The sequence below is a fragment of the Eurosta solidaginis genome, chromosome 4 (genome assembly GCF_040869045.1).
Source record: "Eurosta solidaginis isolate ZX-2024a chromosome 4, ASM4086904v1, whole genome shotgun sequence".
Taxonomy (NCBI): domain Eukaryota; kingdom Metazoa; phylum Arthropoda; class Insecta; order Diptera; family Tephritidae; genus Eurosta; species Eurosta solidaginis.
This window is the reverse complement of record NC_090322.1, coordinates 248,615,813-248,640,386: the sequence shown is the minus strand read 5'-3', so window position 1 is coordinate 248,640,386 and position 24,574 is coordinate 248,615,813. Positions and strand designations below refer to the sequence as shown.

Here is a 24,574-nt window from a genome sequence, read left to right as displayed (position 1 = left end):
ATCCGCTGGAGTTGCCTGCTTCCATCCAGCAAAGCAATTTTCTTGCGGCAAAGTCGAGTTGAATTCGTCTTTCGTCATATGCCAAAATCTATTTAAGCCTTCGTAAAAAATCCTTGCGCAATTTGTGGATGGCTGCTTCAAATATACCAAGAGCTCTTCTGTTGCTTATGATATACTTTTCGAATTAAAACAAAGAATATTGTGGTAGAATGTACATCTTTTAGCACACATTTTTATAAATAAGTGTGCTTCACTAAAATTCCCTTTAATTTAACAGGTGAAAAAACTCGTCAGATATGGCAGAGAAATCTCCCTCTCACTCACATTCATAATACCTACTTTTCTCCCATAACCGGTTTCCGCTTTTTCGAACATTGGTCAAAATAAGAGGAAAGGGAAAAGTTAAAAAACTCACAAGGAATTTTTATTTAGAATACGAGGAATGAGAGAAGGGAAAAAACTCGCAAGGAATTTTGTTTAGAATTGGGCTGTATATATATTATTATATGCTTAAACCTGTCTGACGTGACAGCGTTTTTCTACTGTTGTTGTTATTATAAAGGCCTTAATATTCTCCAATGTAACAGTCCTTAGTCAGAAAGGTAATCGAAGATTTCGTGTAGTGCGGCGAACGTGACAATTATGGGGGGGATTTGAACTAGACGGATTGCGGTTTATCGTGGGAAAGGTACACTTTTAGGCTCTCTCTTCTTTATGGCCGTATTTGAAAGCCCCACTTCTCATTCCCCATCTTACTATAACTGACTCCCTTCGAGCGAGTCAAAGCCACACTGTACCAATAGTAACTTTTAATATTGATATTTTTTTTAATTCTACTTTATATATTTGTATTAAATTTTTTCACATTTACATACATAATTAGCATCTAAGCGATTCATTTTTTCTGCATTTGAATACATTTTCAAAACCCATGTATAATAAATATATGTTTATATACATATTTATTTTAAAAGATTTCATATGCGTGCCACATATGTAAAGATCCATAATCTGTTTATACTCAGCGTGCTTTGCACACAGCGTATACTAACTTTGATTGGATAACGGTTGGTTGTACAGGTATAAAGGATCGAGATAGATATAGACTTCCATATCTCAAAATCATCAGTATCAAAAAAAAAAAAAAAATTTGACTGAGCTATGTCCGTCCGTCCGTCCGTTAACACGATAACTTGACTAAATATTGAGATATCTTCACCAAATTTGGTACACGAGCTTATCTGGACCCAGAATAGATTAGTATTGAAAATGAGCGAAATAACCACGCCCACTTTTTATTTATATGTATGTATAACATTTTGGAAAACACAAAAACATGATTATTTAGTAAATAACTAGCCTTTACCCGCGGCCCCGTCCGCAAGGAGAAAATGAAATATGTGGGCTATTCACGTTAGCCTGCTTATAAAGTTATCTGTTTAAAATTTTTTTTCTGTCTAATGCATTTTATTTTTGTAATTGAGTAAAAAAAAGAACTTTATGAGCTGATAAATTGATAGGATCCAAAATGATAACGAAATTATCCAGAAAAAGCCACGAAATGACCCCGACGCTATCGCGGACGGATCCCGAAAACCATCCAGAAACGCCCCGGAAGTGTTTCCAAAAATTCCCGAGTTGTCCCAAAAAAACCCGAAATGACAACGACACGATTCTAGACTTATCCAGATAACCACACAGAAATGATGCCTGAAGGGTACCAAATTGATCCCGAAATAGTCCCGAAAAAGTTCCGAAATTACCCTGACGGGCTCCCGGACGGATCTCAGAAATAATCCAGAAAATATCCAGGAAGGGTCCCTAAATTATCCCGACTAACTCCAAAAAAAGTTCCGAAATGGCTCCGAGGGGATCCACGATGGATCGCAAAAGCCATACAGAAATGATTCCGGAAGGATTCCAAAATGATCCCGAAATAGTCCGGAATTGACCCAGATGGGATCCCGCACAGAAACAGAAATGATCCCGGAAGGGTGCAAAAACTATCCCGGAAAAGTAACAAAAAATCCCGAAATGGCTCTTACGGCATCCCGGACGGATCCAGAAATGATCTCGGAAGGGTCCCCAAATGATCCCAAAATGGTCCCGAAATGACCCTGATGGATCCGGCAAACCATCAAGAAATTATGCCGAAAAGGTCCCAAAATGATCCCGAAATAATACAGAAAAAGTCACGAAACGACCCCTAGAGGAAACCCCCAATGATCCCGTATTAGCCCCGAAAAGGTCCCGAAATAACCCCGACGGGATCCCGGACAAATCCCGAAAACCATCCAGAAATGATGCCGGAAGGAATCCCAAATGATTCCGTAAAAGTCCCGCATTGATTCCGACGGGATCCCGAACGGATACCGAAAATCATTCAGAAGTGACGCCGGAAAGGTCCTCAAATGATCACCTAATAGTCCCGAAATGACCCTTAAGGGGTCATGGACGGATCCCATAAACCATCCAGAAATGATCCCGATATATTCCCGAAGAAGTCCCGAAATGACCCTGACGGGATCTCGAACGCACCCCTAAATGACCCTGACGGGATCCCGGACAGATCCCGAAATCCATCCAGAAATGATCTTGGGAGGGACCCCAAATGATCCCGAAAAAGTCACGCAATGATTCCGAGAGGATCCTGATCGGATACCGATAACCATCCAGAAGTGATGCCGGAAAGGTCCTCAAATGATCACCTAATACCAAAATGACCCTGACGGCATCCCGGACTGATCCCAAAATCCATCCAGAAATGATCTTGGGAAGGTCCCAAAATTATCCAGAAATAGTCTCGGAAAAGTTCAGAAATTACCCTGACGGGTTCCCGGACGAATCCTGAAAACCAATCTTAAATGATGCCGAAAAAGTCCCGAAATGACCCTGATGGGACCCGGAAAGGATCCCGAAAACTAACCAGAAATGATGCCGGAAAGGTCGTCAAATGATCTCCCAATAGTTCCGAAAAGACCCTGACGGGATCCCGAACGGATCCCGACAACTATCCAGAAATGAAACCGAAAGGGCCCGCAAATGATCCCGTATTAGTCGAGGAAAAGTCCCGAAATAACCCCGACGGGATGCCGGACGAATCCCAAAAACCATCCAGAAATGATTTTGGAAGGGACCCCAATGATCCCGAAAAAGTCCCGCAATTATTCCGACGGGAATCTGAACGGATACCGAAAACCATCCAGAAGTGATGCCGGAACGGTCCTCAAATGCTCACCTAATAGTCCCAAAATGACCCTGAGGGCATCCCGGACAAATCCCGAAATCCATCCAGAAATGATCTTGGGAAGGTCCCAAAATGATCCCGAAATAGTCTCGGAAAAGTCCAGAAATTACCGTGACGGGTTCCCGGACGAATCCTGAAAGCCATCCTTAAATGATCTCGAAAAAGCCCCGAAATGACCCTGACGGGATCCCGAAAGGATTCCAAAAACTATCCAGAAATGATGCCGGAAAGGTCCTCAAATGATCCCCTAATAGTTCCGAAATGACCGTGACGGGATCCCGAAGGGATTCCGACAACTATCCAGAAATTATGCCGAAAGGGTCCGCAAATGATCCCGTATTAGTCGAGAAAAAGTCCCGAAATGACCCCGACGGGATCCCGGACGAATCCCAAAAACCATACAGAAATGATGCCGGTAGGTATCCCAAATAAACCCGAAATAATCCCGAAATTACCTCGTCGGCATCCCGGACGGATACCGAAAATTATCCAGAAATGATGCCGGAAAGGTCCACAAATGATCCCCTAATAGTCCCGAAATTACCCTGATGGGATCCCGGACGGATCCCGAAAACCATCCAGAAATGATGCCGGAAGAGCCCCCAAATGATCCCGAAAAGTCCCCAAATGACCCCGACGATATGCCGGACGGATCCCGAAAACCATCCAGAAATGATGCCGGAAGAGCCCCCAAATGATCCCGAAAAAGTCCCCAAATGACCCCGACGAGATCCCGCACGGATCCCGAAAACCATCAAGAAATGATGCCGGAAGAGCCCCAAATGATCCCGAAAAAGTCCCCAAATGACCCCGACATACTCCAGAAAAGGTTCCGAAATGGCTCCGAGGGAATCAACGACGGATCGCGAAAACCATACAGAAATGATTCCGGAAGGGTCCCCAAATGATCCCAAAATGGTCCCGAAATGACCCTGATGGATCCGGCAAACCATCAAGAAATTATGCCGGAAGGGTCCCCAAATGATCCCGAAATAAAACAGAAAAAGTCACGAAACGACCCCTAGAGGATCCCCAAATGATCCCGTATTAGCCCCAAAAAAGTCCCAAAATGACCCTGACGGGATCCCGAAAGGATTCCGAAAACAATACAGAAATGATGCCGGAAAGGTCCTCAAATGATCCCCTAATAGTCCCGAAATGACCGTGACGGGATCCCGACAACTATCCAGAAATGATGCCGAAAGGGTCCGCAAATGATCCCGTATTAGTCGAAAAAAAGTCCCGAAAGGACCACGACGGGATCCCGGACGAATCCCAAAAACCATCCAGAAATGATGCCGGTAGGTATCCCAAATGATTCCGAAATAGTCCCGAAATGACCTCGTCGGCATCCCGGACGGATCCCGAAAATTATCCAGAAATGATGCCGAAAGGGTTCCCAAATGATCCCGTATTAGTCGCGAAAAAGTCCCGAAATGACCCCGACGGGATCCCGGACGGATCCCGAAAACCATCCAGAAATGATGCCGAAAGGGTTCCCAAATGATCCCGTATTAGTCGCGAAAAAGTCCCGAAATGACCCCGACGGGATCTCGGACGGATCCCGAAAACCATCCAGAAATGATGCCGGATGAGCCCCAAAATTATCCCGAAAAAGTCCCCAAATGACCCCGACGAGATCCCGGACGGATCCCGAAAACCATCCAGAAATGATGCCGGAAGAGCCCCCAAATGATCCCGAAAAAGTCCCCAAATGACCCCGACGATATCCCGGACGGATCCCGAAAACCATCCAGAAATGATGCCGGAAGAGCCCTCAAATGATCCCGAAAAGGTCCCCATATGACCCCGACGAGATCCCGCACGAATCCCGAAAACCATCCAGAAATGATGCCGGAAGGGTCCCCAAATGATCGCGAAATAGTCCCGAAATGATTCCGGAATAGTCCCGAAAATGTTCCAAAATAACCCCGACGGGATCCCGGATGGATCCCGTAAACTATACAGAAATGATCCCGGAAGGGTCCCAAAATGATCCCGAAATAGTCCCGAAAAAGTCCCGAAATTACCCCGGCGTAATCCCGGACCGATCCCGAAAACCATCCAGAAATGATCCCGGAAGGGTCTCGATATGACCCTTACGGGATTACAAATAAGGTGAAGCTAATTATAAAACCATGTTAATAAGGCAGCAGGCGCATTGGAGCGAATAAAAAGTTAGATAGAAACATACAGGTAAAGCTAATAAAAGCGTGCTAATAAAAACAATTGATGGAGGGCGGATGGCGGGAGTAGAGGAGAGGACCACTGATCGTTCCTCCAAAATTGTCTAGATCTCGTTCTGTATGTACCAGATACCAAAAACTATTGATTTAGGAGAAAATTTAGATTGAGTTATAACAATTTATGGATTTTACACCAGAGGGGGGATAAAGGGGGGCGGGCGGAGGGTGTCACTGCTTACTTTGTAAGCCCTCGACTTATTTGACCCCTTGAGTCTGTGATATTGGTGAAGGCCAGTATACGTAAAGTTATAATGTGTAAAAATTATGAAAAATAATTTCTCGAAGGGTCGTCGGACCCATACCCCTCTTTCCATGTTCGAAAAAAATTTCGCTAGTAGACTACTGTCTGTGTCCCAAATTTCATCAAAATCCGTGTAGCCATTCTGGCGTGATTCAGTCGCAAAGACGAAAAAATATAATAATTAAATTATAACTGTTCCTAGGGGGCGGGGACTACGCCCCTTTTGAAAAATATATAGCTAGTAGATCCTTCTAGACTATTGGCTATATGTGTGCAAAATTTCATCCAAATCGGTCCAGCCGTTCTAGCGTTATTGAGTCACAAAGACAAACGTCTGGACAAACATCCAAACATCCAAACATCCAAACATCCAAACATCCAAACATCCAAACATCCAAACATCCAAACATCTAAACATCCAAACATCCAAACATCTTAACATCCAAACTTTCCCATTTATAATATATATTAGATACACCTAGAATGTTGAAATGCCATGGGGGCTGATATTGAAACTCTAGATAAAAATTTGAAAACAAATTTTAAAATGGGCGTGGACCGCCCACATATGATAAATTCAATTTTACAAATATTATTAATCATAAATCAAAAATCGTTAAACCTATCTTAACAAAAGAGAGGTTGCCTTTACTATAAGGAATGCTTTGAAGAAAAATTAACGAAATCGGTTAAGGACCACGCCCACTTTTATATAAAAGATTTTTAAAAGGGTCGTGGACGAATAGAATAAGCTATATCTTTGCAAAAAATAGCTTTATATCAATGGTATTTCATTCCCCAAGTGGATTTATAACAATAAATAGGAAATATTTCAAATTTAAAAAAATGGGCGTGGCACCGCCCCCTTTATGACTAAGCAATTTTCTATATTTCGGTAGCCATAACTCGAAGAAAAATTAACGGATCGTAATAAAATTGTGTACACAAATTTTCCCTATAACAGAAAATATTTCTAGTAAAAATGGACAGGATCGGTTAAAGACCACGGCAACTTGAATATAAAACAAGTTTAAAAGCGTTGTTGTTGTTGTTGTAGCGATAAGGTTGCTCCCCGAAGGCTTTGGAGAGTGTTATCGATGTGATGGTCCTTTGCCGGATACAGATGCGGTACGCTCCGGTAACCCAGCACCATTAAGGTGCTAGCCCGACCATCTCGGGAACGATTTATATGACCACGTTAAACCTTCAGGCCATCCTTCCCTCCCCACCCCCAACTTCCATGAGGAGCTTGGGGTCGCCAGAGCCTCGTCTGTTAGTGAAACAGGATTCGCCGCGGATAGGTGAGGTTAACAAAGGGGTTTGGAGAAGCTATATATTGCGCTGGCAACCTGTAGAGTTGCGCTACACAACCCCTTGAATTTGGTATTTTAGTCGCCTCTTACGACAGGCATACCTACCGCGGGTATATTCTGACCCTCTAACCCGCTGGGGAGGTTTAAAAGAGTCGTAGACTAGAATAATAAGCTATAACTTAGTACAAAATAGTTTTGAATCAATGATATTTCACTTATCAAGTTTTATTGTAAGAGGAAATGGGGAGACATTTTTTTTTAAACGGGTGGTGCCACGTGTTATGTAGAAAAGTAATTTATCTGAAATGAAATGTGCAATTGAAGCTCACGCTGAGTCTATAATGTTCGGTTACACCCGAACTTAGACACCTTTACTTGTTTCATAATAAACTTGTATAAGTTGTCACTGTTTACACACTGATTTATGCGCTCTTTACAACACTACGGCTATTATTCACAAACTTGAATTACATAATTTTATTTTAAACGTGTATTGCTGTCGTTTGTATCAGTTTGTTGACTTTCTTAAACTTAATGCTAAACTCAATTTGGCCTTTAAAATTTTTGCTATTTACACTTATAAATATTGTTTTTTTCTTTACTTAAATTAAACATGCATATATTCATTATTAATGCACATTTTTATGTATAATATGTATATGTACATATAGCATTTAATATGATTTTTATACAATTTGATTGGATAAGTAAAATATCTTAATCTTACGATTAATATTAAAATTATCCTAATATTAAAATTAAAAAAATTTAATGAAATGCTTGAGATTGCTGCTGGCACCTGCGACGCGTCTCATATATGATCGCTACCATTATACTGCGTAGATCTGTGTTCCTTTGCAGGGAAACAATTGTCATAAATAGGTGGAGCTTCATGATGATAGATGAGCTCCGGGGGCTAGCAATTCGATCGAAAATTGCTACCCAAGGTACGATCTGTGGCGACAATTGATGCATTCGTTAAATTGATAAGTTGTGGTTGCTGTTGTTGTTGTTGATGCTGCTGTTGTTGATGCTGCTGTTGTTGTTGCTGCTGTTGTTGATTGTGTACCTGCGCTGCAGTGACGTGTGGTGTAGCACTTATAAAAATGTTTGCAGCTCCTGTATTAGCATGGTGATGTTGTTGTTGTTGTTGCTGCTGGTGTTGAGCTTGTTGCAGCTGAGCAGCAGTAACAGTATGAGAGGTAGTGACAGGCGCCGTGCTATTAGTGTTTAACTGCAGCAGCTGCTGCGTTGCTCCAGGTTGCATTTGTAAACGTAATAAATTCAGTTGATTTGCATTAATTGCAATCTGAAAAAATAAGAAATTAGAAGTAATAAACTATTGGACTTATAATGGATACATTTAATATACTTACTGGTACATTAGTGACCTCGCCAGTTGGTGTTACAACTTGCTGCAGCAGTTGTATGTGTGGTTGGGCCTGTTGTTGTTGTTGATGATGTGCCAAACTTTGCAAAATTGTAGCCTGCTGTTGATGTGCAGCGTTAGCAGGTGCTGGTGTAGCAGTCAATTGTCCATTGGGTCCTGTTGTCAAGATCAGTTGTTGGGGTTGCTAAATAAACCATAAGTTAAGGTTATTGTACTTGTTACAACATAAATAAATAAATAAAGGCTAGAAGCGATAACCTCCGAAGAGATTTTATGCCTATTTGTGTGCTCCTTTTTTAACTGTTCCTACAAATTGGCGGGACGGGACCTACATGTTTATGCCGACTCCGAACGGCATCTGCTTGGGCAGATGAGTTTTCACTGCGAAACTTTTCATGGCAGAAATATACTCGGAATGCTTGCCAAATCTCTGCCGGGGGGCTACCCCGCTTAGAAAAACTTTCTTCTAATACATTCCGACAGCTTAAAATACAAATATAATTGAAAAATATAAGTTGCACATTTTGTTGCCTTAAGCTGGGAGCACTGGAGGATTGGAAACGCGTACTTTCCAACCTTCCTTAAATGAGTGGCTCCCAGACTTGTCCGTTTGTCACGCCAGTAAATATGCTAATCGGCATCACATGGCATTCCAACAGCATATTCAATAGAAATGTGATTATAATAATGAATTGTACTTAGTAGTTTAGGTTTTAGGCCTAAACAGCCGTAATAATAAATAAATTAAATTTATTTATTTATTAGTCTTAAAATTTTTGCAAAAACTTGTTTCTAAAATTTTGATGTTGACCCATATACCTAATACATTAAATAAAAGGAGTTTTTTAAGGGTAGCGGGAGTAGAAACAGGGAAACACTGGTCATTTTCTAAAATTGGTCCAGATCAAATAGGCTCAGAGCTACAGCCATTAAAAAAAACTTTCCTTGGGGTCGCGATGGCGGCTGCGCTGGCTAGGCCATGCTATGCGAATGACAGATGATGCTCCGGCCAAGAAAGTGTTTTTATCGGAACCGGCCTATGGAAGCAGAAGTAGTAGGTGGAAAACGATTTAACTCCCTTGGTGTGAACAATTGGCGTCGGCTGGCGGAGCGTTTAGCGCGCCTTGTTGGACGGCCATAACCGTTTAGACGGTTAAGCGCCAGTTAAGTAAATAAGTAAGTAAGATGTATATTTAACACAGAAGAAGTAGGGCTGCAATGTGTGGGAGGTTGGTTGTTGCTGTTGTAATGTCAACACAAGCTGCAGGTTTCGGGAAATGTTACGAATGCGGGTATAAAATAGGTAGTCAAAGACACTAAGCCTACTGCCTCAGACACGATATTTTTACACCTGATCTTTCGGCTTCAGTTACTAGCATGTGTGTGCCAAGCAAATGGTGGAAGGAAGTTAGAACATGGAACTTAAGCATGATATTATTGATGCCAGAAGTATAGGAGAAAGCTGATTATTCAGTGCTCATTTGCTGAATCTCAGTATGTGCATTCACACCACATGTAGGTGAAGATCGATAATTTTTCGAACATTTTATAAATATTAGGATTGAAGCTTAACAGGCCCTGTATAGGACTCAACATTGGCCGAAGAAATATTAGTAAGACTTCTTGTTGTATCTTATACTACTAATGGACTGTATATTTTGGGTTGTCCCGCTGTGGGAATAATGCTACTTTTATTAGTCTTCGATTCTACTTACATGCGTTGTTATGTAGTATTGTGGCTGTGCCGCTTGTTGTATGATTTGTAATTGTTGCGGTTGTGCTGTACTTTGTCCGTGCGTTACAGTGCCTAAATGATCTTGTGGCTGTGGGACAATGAAATAATTCATCTGATTTGGATGTGTACTAGATGGTTGTTGTATTATTTGGAATTGTGGTTGATTATTGACTATTGTTGCTTGTGCATGATGCTGTTGGTTTGCTGCTGCTGCAGCTTGCGCTAATGCATCAGCGGTTAAAGTACCAAATGTTAATACTTCGCCTGCGGCATTTTCCATTTTTACCGGCAATGCAACTACAGCAGCAGCAGCGGCAGGTGCGGCTGATGATGTGTTCGACGTATTATTGTATTGTGATTCTTTTTTATAACCACTACTCGAACTAGGTTTAATATCTTCACGGGGCACAATATCAATAAGAAAATCAAATTGATCATAACCAGCAATGGCTTGTGCTATATCTGAACGTTGTAACGTTCGTCGCTTGCTTTCTTCTGTATGTACCCATGCGCGCATTGTGAGCTCTTGTATGAAATATTCACATGCTTTGGCAAAGAGCAATGGCGCTTCCGCCGCAATCATTTTGGCATTTTCATCTAATTTCATTATCTTTTTAATACGCGCTAATGGTAATGCTTGATGTTTTGCATCCACCACCTCTATTCCTCGTACTTCGGCCATAATATTTTGCCAAAAGTTATCAATAGTGGGTGGTGGTTTACGGGGTGCAGCGACACGCTGGTTTTTCGACTTTTTAGTTTCTTTGAGATTTGCCGGTGCACTAGTACTGGTTACAACAATATCACCTGATTGTAGACTATATGCTCCAGTGGATAGGATTTGGTTGGAATTCACTGCATTATTACTGGTGGCATTGTGAGGGGCCTCGTTGGGGGTATTGAGTACTTGCACACAATTGATGCCACTACTACTCGGTGTAGTGGTGTAAGAGTGCGACATTTTTGTGATTTATGTAAATATTTGCACAGCAAATTATGTACTTTGAACTGTTTTTTTACGTGTTCCTCAATAAATGTGAAAAAATAATTAGTAAATTATATTTTTTGGCGTCTAACTCTGACAGTGTTGTGTTCCAACTTTTAATTAGTTTCACAAAATGCTTCTTCTTCACCCATATTCGCGATAACAACAACCGGAGTGGGATTGCGGAATAACACGGAATGGGCCTGAATTTATTTTGAAAATTACAGAGTATCGCAAAGAGAATGGCCCATAATTATCGTCGCAGACTAAAATACTCTTTAGTTAAAATCTTGCCTAAATTAAAAATGGAATTTAAAATTTTGGTCTGTCATAGAAATATTCACCCTTATCGCGAGTTTTATTTTCGCCCGAAAATATTCACAGTTTTTGTTCACCCTATCGCAGAGGGTGGCGAAAAAATGTTTCGTGTTCGAAAAAGATTTCACCTTATCGGCAACTCTTTGTTCGGGCGAAATGAACACCCAAATTTTTTCACTTATATTTTACAGGTGAAAGAGAAGAAAACAAAATTTAAGTAATTTTTTGTTTTGAAATTTGATACTCTTATAATTATATGTTCTTTTATTATTACAAATAAATCAATAAATAATGCACAATCGCAAGCTGAGTGGAAGAAGTGAAGTTCCTGTATTGCTGTAAATTCTATTTTTTATGACAACGTATCAGTGGGCCAAGTTGTCCATTGTGGACAAAGCTTCCAAAATGTTGAGCACCTCACTGAAACAAGATTGGCTAAGGCCCACTTCATAGTCCTTTCCGACGCCTTTTCCCTATGCGAAAAAACGAAGACATGTACACAATTTTACAATTTGTGGAACTCCAAATTTTTGCTTCAATGGTGGCAAGGAGTGGTAAGAATAACTAGCAAATATTAGAATGCCGACTTGTTTAGCCTGTAATATTGGCGAAAACTAATTGAAAAAAATAATTTGTTATTCAAAAGTGCTGAAAATAGTAATTTTTAGTTTACAGTGAATCATTTAGCTGCAAAGGGTTAGAACTTTCCCTTAAATGCCTCAGGACCGCTTTCACATTTATGTATATTCTCCTCACGCTCAATCAATACCAACCTAAGTGCAATACTAAACATTATTTTATGCAATTTTTGTTGTTATATCGGCCTACTGATTTGTAAGATCGCCCACGATTATTTTATACATTTTTTATTTTAATTTTTGTTGTATTTTAAGGAAATATATGCTTGGTTACAAAATTTACACAATAGTAAATAAATTATTTGTTCACTGTCAATTCGCAATAGAGCATCAGCTGTTTCGAAGTGAATTTTTGTTCGCCCGAAATTGCCGGTAGGCGGAAAAAGTTCACCCGAACAAAAGAAGTGAAAGCGAACACTTTTCCGCGTGAATTTCGTGATAAGGGTGATTAAACACAGTTTTCAGCTAAAAAAAAGGTATTGTTTGTCGCTATGAAAAAATTTTTTAGACATATTAAAGGCTCACCCTGTTAATTTTTGTATCACCCTGTGTTAGCCGGTATGAAAACAGTTTATTGTGAATTCTTGTTTTTGTTTTTATACCTTTCATTAAAATGAAATGGTATATTAATTTCGTCACGAAACCCAAAATTGTACGTCCTTAAAGGAAAATAGATAGGCCCACCATTAAGTATACCGAAAATAATCAGAATGAACAGCTGAGTTGATTTAGCCATGTCCGTCTGCCTGTCTGTCCGTCTGTCCGTCTGTCTGTTTGTATGCAAACTAGTCCCTCAATTTTTGAGATATCTTGATAAAATTTGGTGAGCAGGTGTATTCGGGTATCCGATTAGACATTTTTCGGAACCGGCCGGATCGGACCACTATAGCATATATCCTCCATACAACCGATTTTTCAGAAAAAAGAGGATTTTTATAATATCTTACTCAATTTAACAGATTGAAGCTTCAAACTTCACCATATACTTTCGTATATTGCACATATTGTTGCCTGAAAAAATTTACGAAATCGGTCGTATATATAGTATATATCCCCCACAACCGATTGTTCAGATAAGAAACTTTTCGTAATTACTGCCCTATTTTAAGACCTAGAGGCATCAAATTTCAACGAGTGCTTACGTATACAGCATATATTGTTGTCTGAAAAAATCATACAGATCGGTGGTATATATAGTATATATCTCATACAACCGATTGTTCAGATAAGAAACTTTCCGCAATTTCTGCCCCGTTTTAACAGCTAGAAGCTTCAAATTTCACCAAATGCTTACGTATATAGCATATATTGTTGTCTGAAAAAATCATAGAGATCGGTGGTACATATATTATATACCCCATATAAACTGTATTTTTTGCCTCTTTTTTACGGCTAGAAGCTTCAAAATTCAAAACATTTCATCAAATAGTTACGGTTTACGTCATATATTGTTGAAATACGTGTTTCGTAGTCATAGTTTTTACCAAAGTGTGTTATCTTATCTGTCAACTGCCTGACAGGCTGTTCAATATGGCTACTTTTCAGCGCTTTGACAGGCTATTCAATATGGTGGCGCGTGTGTTCAGCGTGTGATAAAAAGATATACATAATGAGACAGCGATAGTCAAATACGAATCAGGTGATCCAATCACTTTGAAATTTTGACGTTTATGCAGAAGATATCACACTTAGTCATCATTCACAATGGTTTTTACACGCATACCACAAAAAACCTGAAACTTTGCATCCTCACACAAAGTACCTACCTATTTTTTATTTTATATTTATCTTAAAAATCGTTTAGGTATGTAGATATGTTCACTAGATATACATCCGATTATTTGGAGATTACGAACGGGATAAGATTATTGTTCAGCCCCATTCATGAAAGGTATGAAGTCTTCGGCATAACCGAAGACAGTCCCGTCCTTACTTGTTTTTTCTACACAAATCCTGAAACGCCAGGTGGACTTCTTTGGTAATAAGCTGGTTAGAACATGGAAAGCCAATTCTGGAAGCTATTCGCTATATCCAGCGCAATCAAACTGCTGCTTGTACCTGCTCCGTAAGTATGAAAGACCGCATTAAAAAGATCAATGTTTTTTGACGTGTCTTTTAGCCATTCCACAGATTTCGAAGTACATCGCAATTGGTTGGCTATAACACATTCTCTACCACTCAATCAATGGTATTATGATGCGACAAGCGAATGGACACTCGATTATCCACCTTTATTTGCCTATTTTGAATGGATACTAGCGCAAGTAGCACATTATGTTGATCCTCAAATGCTGATTGTTACAAATCTTAATTATGCATCAACGGCAACTATATATTTTCAACGCGGAACAGTAATATTTGCGGATTTGATGTACGCATTCGGTGTGGCACGATGTCTGCGAATTTTAAATGTACCCAAGAAGTCACAGCGCCACTTTGCTGCAGAGCTTTTCATGCTATTCAATGTGGGTTTGATTTTTGTGGATCATATACATTTTCAATATAATGGGCTTCTATTCGGTATATTGCTTCTGAGTATTAGCTACCTGCTGGAGGAGCGTTATTTGGTTTCAGCATTCATATTTGCAACGCTACTCAATTTTAAGCACATATTTTTGTATATAGCGCCGGCACTAGCTGTTTATTTCCTGAAATTTTACTGTTTCCAAAGCGGGCGTAATCCAATTGTTTGTATTGGTAAATTAGCTGTTGTTGGTTTAACGCCTTTTGTTGCTTCATTTGGTCCTTTTTACAGACAATTGCCGCAGGTGATTATTTCTATTAACAAGTTTTAAAATTACCCTTGTAAAATATTTGATTTTTTCAGGTTTTAAGTCGTTTATTTCCATTTAAGCGGGGCCTGACCCATGCATATTGGGCGCCTAACTTTTGGGCACTTTACAATACAGCCGATAAAGTTGTAGCAAAATTATTACGTATTCCAAATGTATCAGGCCCTTCAACCAGTTCGGGATTGGTGCAGGAAATTGAGCCAATTGCGCTACCAAACATAACGCCGCGTATAACTTTTGTGCTGACGCTTCTATTCATGCTGCCAGTGTTGTTACAACTAATTTTGGCTACAACGAAGAGGTACAACCGATTTTATACTATTCAACAATTTTAGGAAAATTTCTCTTAGGTGATATAATTTCATGTCGGAACGATCGTTCCGCCATGTATAATTCTAACTCTACTTTGCCACAACAACTCTCTTCTGTTTATTGACATCAATTACCCGGTAATACTTCTCAAGCTTTCGGAAAGTTTTTTCACTGTACATTAACAGGAAGATGTAACAGGGATTCAAGGGGTTGTGTAGCGCTATATCTTCTCCAACCCAATTGTCAACCTCACCTTCGAGCGGCGAAGCCCGTTTCACTAACATACGAGGCTCTGGCGACCCCAAGCTCCTCATGGAACTTAGGGGTGGGGAGCGAGGGATGGCCTGAAGGTTTAATGTGGCCATATAAATCGTTCCCGTGATGGTCAGGCTAGCACCTTAATGGTGCTGTGTTACCGGAGCGTACCGGATCTGTATCCGGCAAAGGATCATCACATCGATAACACAAAGCCTTCGGGGAGTAACCTTATCGCTACAACAACAACAGGAAGATGTACCTCGACTCGAAATGAAGGATTTCAAATCAGCCTGCCAAAGTCCATTGGCCTTAGCAAAGTTATTCTTGTTACATCACAAACATAATCTGAAAGAGCCACATCGTTTAGAGGGGTATACTGTGCCTGGCGTTGGAAATACGTACTGAATGAAAATGATAAGGTGCAGATAGTGAGTCCCTTCATATTTCGATTTCAGTTTATTCGGATCTCCGAATAATTTCCCAAATTGACGAGCGATCATTTCGAACCCATTACATCATCCGCAGCTATTCTCAAAGTAATTATAGCTTATGTCAATTTTAGCAGTCAGGTTTTCTACATTAAAGCCCTTATTGAACTCAATCTTCTATACAGTATTCAAATTCGTAATTATCTCATTATTGCTTTATCGTATGCCTAATGGCAAATGTCACACGATGAGGCAAGGATATCAATACTGGATGACGATCCATATTGATGGATTTCAAAATTTCTAAATATTTTGCGATCGGGATCGTATTGACATAGTTATCCATGCATTTTATTTTGATTGTCCTTAAAGTTAAAGAGGAAGGGCTGCTATCGATTTAAATTTTTGTGAAATGCATACTATATTTTTTGGGGGCTTCTGACAGATGTTCGTTATTGAAGCAAAAGGTCCTGTGTGAAAAAGACAATTTTATTATTTCATTACACGAAACTGTGATTGCATTAAGTTTCTGTGTGAAATCGGTATTACGGCACCGCTACTTCATGTGATATCCCAACGGACTTTCACGCAAACTAAGTGAGCTAATTACACCGACGTAGGTAGCACTCAAGCTAATCTAATGGACACAATGATTTTTTGCACTCTACTGTAGCCTCTGCGAATAGTTTTCTAATCCGTTATATACAATGACTTTAGTGGCGTTTATACTATTTTCCTTCCTTTCTTATTTGACATTACTGCGTCCCAGAGAATGCCACTGAGTTTGTTGCACATCATTATTGTATGACATATTAAAAAAATAATAAGTAATCTCATTTAAATTTAAATAGCCAATCAAAAATCAATTTGTTACGAGCCGTCGTTATCTGTTCATGCGCTTCCTTCATGTTTGGCTGGCACGTTCACGAAAAGGCTATACTCATGTGCCTCGTACCACTCTGGTAAGTCATTATTCCATACATTATTATATTTTTAAATTTCACTTTAGTATTTCCTATTTCCCCAGTTTACTTTGCTTACTCGATTCCACGGATGCCAAATACACAATTTGGCTCAGCATAGTTGGCTACTTCTCGCTGCTTCCTTTACTCTTTCAAACAAATTTACTTCTACTCCGTTATGCTCTCTATTTGGGCTATATTGCTGCTATGTATGGTCAACTAGTACGCATATATCCCAATATGCCTAATTTGCAATTGTCCATTATAGAAGATATATATTTATATGGCTTCATCTGCATGCCCATTTACGAACACGTTGTGAGTCCTCTATTTGGTTTACAACTCAAACTGCCATTTATGCCATTACTACTTACTTCACTCTATTGTAGTTTAGGTGTAACTTATTTTTTTATTTCATACTATTTACATACTTTAGGTTTAGTTCCTAGTTTGTTATATAAATCTAGTAATAACTTAATAACTAAGTACAATAACAAAACGAAAAATAAAACTAAGCCCAAGTCCAAAACTAACCCAAAGTCAAAGATGCAATAAAAGTAACTGTTGTGTTAGTATTACGCAATGGCTTCTTTGTTGTGGTAACACAACCTAACCAAGCGGTAGATGCACGTCTAGGATAGCCACGGAAAGGGCGTATATTAATATTATCATAAAGCCAATAAATATTATCTTTGAAGAAATAAGTTTTGCCATTTTTCAACGTAGCGACTGCATCTAAATTGTTTGGTATGCCAGGCCAACGACTCATTGACTTCGGATACCCATCGTCTAGCCTATTCAATCGGTCATTAAAACGCCAAAATTGCGTACCAGAAAATATATAGGTCAGATTATTTTTAGCTGTTTGTGAAATAAAATTCATATGAAAAGTTATGCAAATTCTCAGCAAAGTCTTTACTTACGCCACATCATAGCTGCATCTATGATGGCAGTTGTACCAATTAATTTTGACAACGAAAGAGGGCTACCTTCAATAAGCGTGGGAAGAATACCTTGCGTATAGCTGAAAACCCAATACGTATCACCTGTTAAACAAAATTAAAAAAGAAAAATGGAATGTGAAATTAAACAAATACTATGACATATGTGAAATCCCTACCAGTAAAAAATACTCCGGCGCCATCGTAACGTTGATAAGCTGCATCAATATGCCTTACGTTTGCTGGTAAAAATGGAAATATTTCATAAATGCTCGAAGGATAGCTAACGAGAAGGATAAACATTAAATTTAACAAGTAAGGAAGGATAAGTTCGGGTGTAACCGAACATCACATACTCAGCTGCAAAATTACAGCTTGCAAAACTTTTAAATTACCTTCTTGTAAAAGTGGGCGGTGCCACGCCCACTGTCCAAAATTTTACTAATTTTCTGTTCCGCGTCATAAGGTCAACCCACCTACCAAGTTTCATCGCTTTATCCGTCTTTGGTAATGAATTATCTCACTTTTTCGGTTTTTTGAAATTTTCGATATCGAAAAAGACGGCGTTTTTATAGTTCAATTTCGCTCATTTTAAATGTCGATCTGAGATGAGCGCCCAGGAACGTACATACCAAATTTCATTAAGATACCTCAAAATTTACTCAAGTTATCGTGTTTACGGACAGACGGACGGACGGACGGACATGTCTAAATGAATTTCTTTTTTCGCCCAGATCACTTTGATATATAGAATTCTATATCTATCTCGATTAGTTTATGCCGTTACGGGGTACCGTTGTGTGAACAAAATTGATATACTCTGTGGTCTCTGCTCAGCTGAGTATAAAAATAAAAATTCTTTCTAAACTTTATTTACCCACTCATAATGGTATAACGCGTGGTTAATTTGTACACATATTCGTTTTTGAAAATATGTATCGTGTCGTTAAACACGCTAACCGCATCAAATTTACCGTGACAAATGTTGGGTATCTTCGAAAGTTCTGGTGTTGGCAATAATGATGTAGTTGTGACCCTTGTTCGTACCGTGGTAGTGCTTGTGGTTGTATCTAGCGGATCAAAAGTATTCGGGGAAAAATCAATCTGAAATTAAAAAGAAATTGATTGAATTACATGCTTATATAATGTTATTAGAATATGCAGTAATAATAATTCAGAAGTGGAATAAGAATCGGGATGCATCCTACAGAGGGCAACGTGTATTCGGGGATATGCTAAAGGGTCAGTTATACTTACATAGCATAGCAGGGCACAGCAACATTGCTCTCACAAACAATATCTGTTCAATGAGTTTTGCGTGTACTTGATTAGACCATGTAGTGCATTGCATTGCATTGAATGGAAGTCTGTTGAATTTTGATTTTCATGTATGTGCTATGCGCGCTACTATCCCTCCCCGTGCTATTAACATTGTTATTGCAAAGAGAGGAAAAATGAGCATCACTCTCAGAGTAGCACATATTGCTTGCTTGTGGTTGTGTATATTTTACATACAAACTTTATTTGTGTGTGTGCTTGCCCTTGTCAGCGATAGTCTATGTACGCTACATAAAGTATAATCACGTTTATGTTTCACTTGCTATGTACTGTTTTGTCATGCAATGCACTGTAAGTATAACTTACCCTTAAGAAAGGAAAGCAAACTTAATTGGAAATTCGTTGCTCCCACACACGAAATTCCCGCTCTAAAAGTAATATAAATTACATTGCTTGTATTCAAAGCGGCTATTTTTCAAACAATGATAAGCATAGGTGAAGTACCTAACTATAATTCAGAGGTGAAATATTAATAGAAGTTTCGTCATAAGAAAGAAATGTGTATTCGGGTAAAATCCTTTAGAAGAAAAGTTGAACGTAGTAGCTTGAAAACCATTGCTGCAATGTTTTTCATCAGACTTCCTATACAATCTTCTGCTCCATGCGACTAGTGGAACCTAACTCTACATACAAGTCGTGTCACCCAAGTTAATTTCTTCTGAAGAGATATTTAGCAGAAAGAAACTCACATTTGTTCTGGATTTAATATTTTGTGTTATTAGCGGAGCTACTATAAAAACAGTCAAAGTACTGGTATTACTTCAGTCTCAAATATGGTACAAATTGCCAACAAGATATCGTCAAAGGTATGCATCCGTTAACTTAAGTGTTTGGAAAATTTACGAGTTCGGCTATGTACGTCGACGCTTGAAAAGTAACCGATTACTTCAAATCTTCTTCACCCTACTCCAGATGCCGACTCAATGCTCAGGATGTTTAGATGACACATATATTCATACTTGGTGCGATTTAGATTGCCCTAGATATAATTGTTGGGCGCACAATCTGAAACTACACGATTGGAACGCTTTTCGAATCATAACAGCATCGCTACCCAAACCTTTCGTGCGGTCCTACGACAGACCCACTTTAATACTTAAGCCGTTGAGTTAATTTTGCATTTGACTTACTGTCTCATTATCATCAAAAAAGGAAGACATTGTGGGTGTAGCTGCAAGTGAAGATACGTTTCTGTCTATATCCGTTGAGGTTTCACTTTCTGATTCTTGGATTGTTGTCGCCTCATCGTCTTCTAAAACTTTGGTCACTGAAATAAAAAAAAAAATTAACATATAAACTTATAAAAACATTGCTCGGCATTGCCTAAATAAGATTGACCTACAATATATCGAATACATTGCTAACGTATCATCATAATCCAGCAATGTACCAGCTCCCGGGCCTTTATAGTACGGAAACATTATCGAACTGTAATGTGGTGAATGGGCCAAGCCCAAGCTATGCCCAATTTCATGTGCAGCAACTGCATAAAAATCAACACCATCCGCAAGCTCTGTAGAATTTTCTTTCCAATTTTCATCTTCATCGAAGTGTACATCACCGCCCCACGAACCCATCTCATAGGGATAGTAGGCATGTGCGAGTATATTGCCGGGTCCATCGAAAGGGAAACTATATAAGAAATTATGACTTTATTAAGTGAAAAGGAACATATTTAAACTGCAAACACACTTGTCCCCATGATAACGTGTGCCGAATCCTACGATTATATCGGCGTTGGTATCGTTTGTGCGTTCAAACCGAAGTCCACTATATTCAGCCCATAGTCCAAGGGCACGAGCGATGTCACGATCTACTTGCGTTTTTGGTATTTTCCGTGACCAATTGGCAATGCTAAGAGGAATAGACTTAAAAGTTATTATTTTAAAATTTCAAATATTTCAGTTGGGTTTTGTCGCCGATTCAAAGTGTTTCGAGTTTTTGATACTAGGTAGAACTCGCGTTGCTCGCTCTCTTTACAATCGTTCTTATAAAACAAAAGTTTGCTGTGTGTTTGGAGTTCTAGGTAATATTCTGGTTGCTCCCTGTGCTCCTTCCAATCTCTCTGCGTTTGTAGTTGTCAGCTACGTCCCAAATTCCTATGCGTCATAAAAGGCTTCTGAAGCAAAAACTGATTTATGTCCGCATCCATTTGATAGCTTGACCTAATAAATGTAATACTCTGACAGGGTTTGGCTTGATTGGGGTCGTAGGGGGGAGTTATGTAGTCGAACTCTGCTCTCATGAAAGTAACGCTAATGTGAGACATAGCGTGGTATGATGTGTATGATCTTAAATGCCTTCTCGAACCGAAAAAGGGCGAAAAAGCGGCACAATCCGCCTTGTACTGCTGGGTTCCCATATAAGGAAAACTACGGGCGGGCTTTGACAGATGAGAAACTTTCTTTAAAGTACCCAACTCCCGAAAGGTTTAAGGGCTTTGCCCTGTCCGGTGATATGCTCCCCTCCTTTTGTACGGGTAGACGTGTGAGCCTTCGAGTAGATGCAGCCCTCTTGAAGATGATTGGAATGGTTGACTACATGGAAATATTTTGTTAGGTGAAATTGACCAGTACCGGTTGCTGAATGGCGCTTATTAAGTTCGAACAGTATTATGTATGTATTTGCTAAGATCCAGAACACAAACATACACTAGCCATGAGTAGTTGGGAGCGCTGCAGCTCTGCGTACCAGGGACTGGGGTGTTTTTGGAAGCAGATCGTGTCGGAGTCTGCTTCTACTATGGGGTAATGATAGTTGTTGCTGTTGTTTAACAGTGCTTCGTCCCATCCAATAGGTTTGACTACTCATTTCCGGTTGTTGCTGTTGTTTTGACAGAGCTTTGTCATATAAATCGTCGAATAAAAGTCCCTGGCGCTTTAAACAGTATTGGAACATTGAATTGTGCTCTGAGACATATGTAGGTTCAACATGCGTGACTTGGCGCAATAATTAACCGACCGTGTGGGGATCCTTCCCATGCATTTCAAGATTAAACGGCTGTGTTCTAAGATGACGAATATATTAGTCGTGCTTACTGATTTGTTATTATCCTAGGAAGCGAAGTCGATACCAGTTGTGCCGCTGTAGCCATAGGATAATATTGGAAGTGAAACTGGTGGGCGGCAGCTGAGCGGCAACCCGCTGGTAGCACAAGCTGCTGAGAAAATCGTGTACTAGCCCTGTATTTGCTGATTGAAGTTGGCTCATTGCTGTAGCCAAAGGAAGGCGTGTGCAGTCAATTGACAGCGAGCGTTCCATTAAACCGAGCGATTTGGACAATTAGCTTAAAAGGGACCCAATCATCACGACAGGGAGAGCGTGACGGGTACTATTTGCGCAACCTTTCAACTAAGTAGCGGGTTAGGTTAATATGATGTGCATGTGAACTGCAAACACCTCCACCCGGAGAAATTTTCGTCTATACACACTGTCGGTAAGAGCTTGCTAGGAGCATCGGCCGCACTAGATTCTTCCTAATTAGCTTTGAAAAACAATTTGTTTTCTTATATGAACTTGAGTAAGGGGAAAGAGCCACGTTCCCTCTGGATATCTATCGGAAAACCGTTCTACCTGAAAGTTGAGTCGTCATGTCCCCATTCCTAGACATCGACAAAGAATGTGATGAATATACTGTTCTTCTTCCTCATCATAACAGCTTTTTTGCATGAGCCATTGTAGACTCATTGGTTCTGTACAGATATCTTTAGTTGTATGAGGAAGCTTCTTCCTTCCCTATATAAAGATCACCATAAGGACACCTCACAGCCACCCCGGTTTGTCAAAAGCAAGTTGTTTACCCTAATGTAGTGTTTTCCATGATTTCCTTAGGAGAAAACCAAGTGGTGGCCGTACTGAGCAGTCCAGCTCGCTTCCATTCAATCGCTTCAGCCAATAAACTTTCTTCAATATTTTTGTAACTATAGGCCATCAAAGCGAGACATTCCTATGTCCTATGGACGCCAGCGAGGTTCGACACCTCCGTACGATAACCGATTGTGTCTCTACCACTGTCTAAGCTTTTCCACATGTTGGATTCTCTCAGTCTATGATCCCTTTAATAAGCCCTGTAACGCACCGACCTCACTATTGGTGAATAAAGAGCCTAAGGCGGCGTACAATAACCCACAAAACTAAATATTTTATATATTTACAAGTAACGTAGTCGTCGCTTTTTCCATGTTGGCGCACCAATCACGTAACGTTTATCGCGTACCATAAAATTACTTCCGCCAGCTTCTGAGTCACTTCTCTTGCCTCTGACAACGCTACTGGCAACTGATTGTTGTGTACTACTGGTGAGATAATAGGGAATACCCTCAATGTCGGGGACACCACAACGTGGTTTGGTGAAGAGCTACAATTGCCAAAACAATAACAAAAAAAAAAAAAAAATAACTAAAATTAGAAGCTCTAGTTCAATGTGCCGGTCTTATCAATATCAACACAAGCTTTTGTGTTATTTTTTTTGTATTACTACCTCCAATGTTACGTTGTCCAATTTGCCGGTCTGCTTGAGTGCTCCATATTTTTGTACATTTTTGATGGCTTCTACAATTGCCGATTCGTGATAAAGAGATTCAGAATCGCTTGGATTGGGTTCTAAATAGCCGAAACGACGCATGAAGCGTAGCTAAGAAAATTAAAACCAACAAAAACAATAAGTAATCTTATTTTCCGATTGTTGGTGTATTTTCTGCGTACAATTTCCGGTGGCGGAACTTCAAGGTTCCGCTTTGCACGCACATCCTCTGCTTCACTTCTATTTGTTATTGGTACAAATGACGTTGACTCTACTGGTGCTGCGGACGCCTCCCACACGAACATCACACAAACCATAATGCACAACCGAAGTGACGTCATTCTTGCTAAATTAAAGTCTCAAAACACTTCACAGACCAATGAACGGTACGAACCACGCACAAGCCGTTCTTTTCAGTGAGAGCAAATTTTCGCAACTGATTTGATGCTGCGATCAAGCAAACGTCTAGACGGCTGGTGCATGTGTGTTTGCTTGCGCGGTCGTCTTATCAACGAAGCGTTAAAGTCAGTTGGAGTCTGGCTCGATTGTAATGCTGCTGTCAGAGATACGTGGTTTATAGATTTTAGAGTGTACTCACAAAAATCGCGCAGAAATGAGTGGAAGTAGACTTTTGAAGATAAAGATATGGAAAAGCTTAAGCACGCACAGGCTGTTCAAATTGTATATGAGGAAGAATAGTTTGAGACTCCAGTTTGGGTTAATTGTAAACAAAATTTGAGAAGCCTGTAAACTGGAACGCAGAGCAGATCGCAGAGGTTGGCACACATGTAACAAACCGTGATGCTGAAAATGGCTCCACACGGTGACGTTCTCGATAAGAGTCAGCAGCTACCAATACCCGATAGATCCTATTCAAGGGTTGAAATATAAGATACAGCTAATCGAAG

The 24,574-nt window shown here is 39.9% G+C and overlaps 3 protein-coding genes across 5 annotated transcripts; 1 reads left to right on the top strand and 2 right to left on the bottom strand.

Annotated features, from left to right (window-relative positions):
• Nucleotides 1-6,212: 6,212 nt before the first annotated feature.
• Nucleotides 6,213-11,266, bottom strand: Nf-YC (nuclear factor Y-box C). The gene is made up of 3 exons (XM_067780742.1): nt 10,153-11,266; nt 8,424-8,621; nt 6,213-8,356 (listed from the first exon to the last, which is right to left on the bottom strand). Exons 1-3 carry the CDS (start codon nt 11,131-11,133, stop codon nt 7,964-7,966), a joined length of 1,572 nt encoding a protein of 523 aa, XP_067636843.1. The 5' UTR covers nt 11,134-11,266; the 3' UTR covers nt 6,213-7,963.
• A 2,551-nt stretch (nt 11,267-13,817) lies between these two features.
• On the top strand, nt 13,818-17,751 carry xit (ALG6/ALG8 family glucosyltransferase xit). 2 transcript variants are annotated; one of them, XM_067785538.1, is made up of 5 exons: nt 13,818-14,178; nt 14,233-14,881; nt 14,941-15,206; nt 16,755-16,865; nt 16,913-17,751. In XM_067785538.1, the coding sequence occupies exons 1-5, from the start codon at nt 14,111-14,113 to the stop codon at nt 17,418-17,420; spliced, it is 1,602 nt and encodes a 533-aa protein (XP_067641639.1). In that variant the 5' UTR covers nt 13,818-14,110; the 3' UTR covers nt 17,421-17,751. The 2 variants fall into 2 exon arrangements, with proteins under 2 accessions (XP_067641639.1, XP_067641640.1); XM_067785539.1 differs by having other exon boundaries at nt 16,931-17,750.
• On the bottom strand, nt 17,266-24,087 carry LOC137251253 (stromelysin-1-like). Of its 2 annotated transcripts, none has more exons than XM_067785536.1 (10): nt 23,849-24,087; nt 23,625-23,777; nt 23,299-23,501; nt 20,837-20,998; nt 20,487-20,776; nt 20,275-20,411; nt 18,684-18,910; nt 17,986-18,089; nt 17,789-17,911; nt 17,266-17,726 (listed from the first exon to the last, which is right to left on the bottom strand). In XM_067785536.1, the coding sequence occupies exons 1-10, from the start codon at nt 24,005-24,007 to the stop codon at nt 17,395-17,397; spliced, it is 1,890 nt and encodes a 629-aa protein (XP_067641637.1). In that variant the 5' UTR covers nt 24,008-24,087; the 3' UTR covers nt 17,266-17,394. The 2 variants fall into 2 exon arrangements, with proteins under 2 accessions (XP_067641637.1, XP_067641638.1); XM_067785537.1 differs by having other exon boundaries at nt 17,986-18,048; nt 18,781-18,910.
• Between the last annotated feature and the right edge of the window lie 487 nt (nt 24,088-24,574).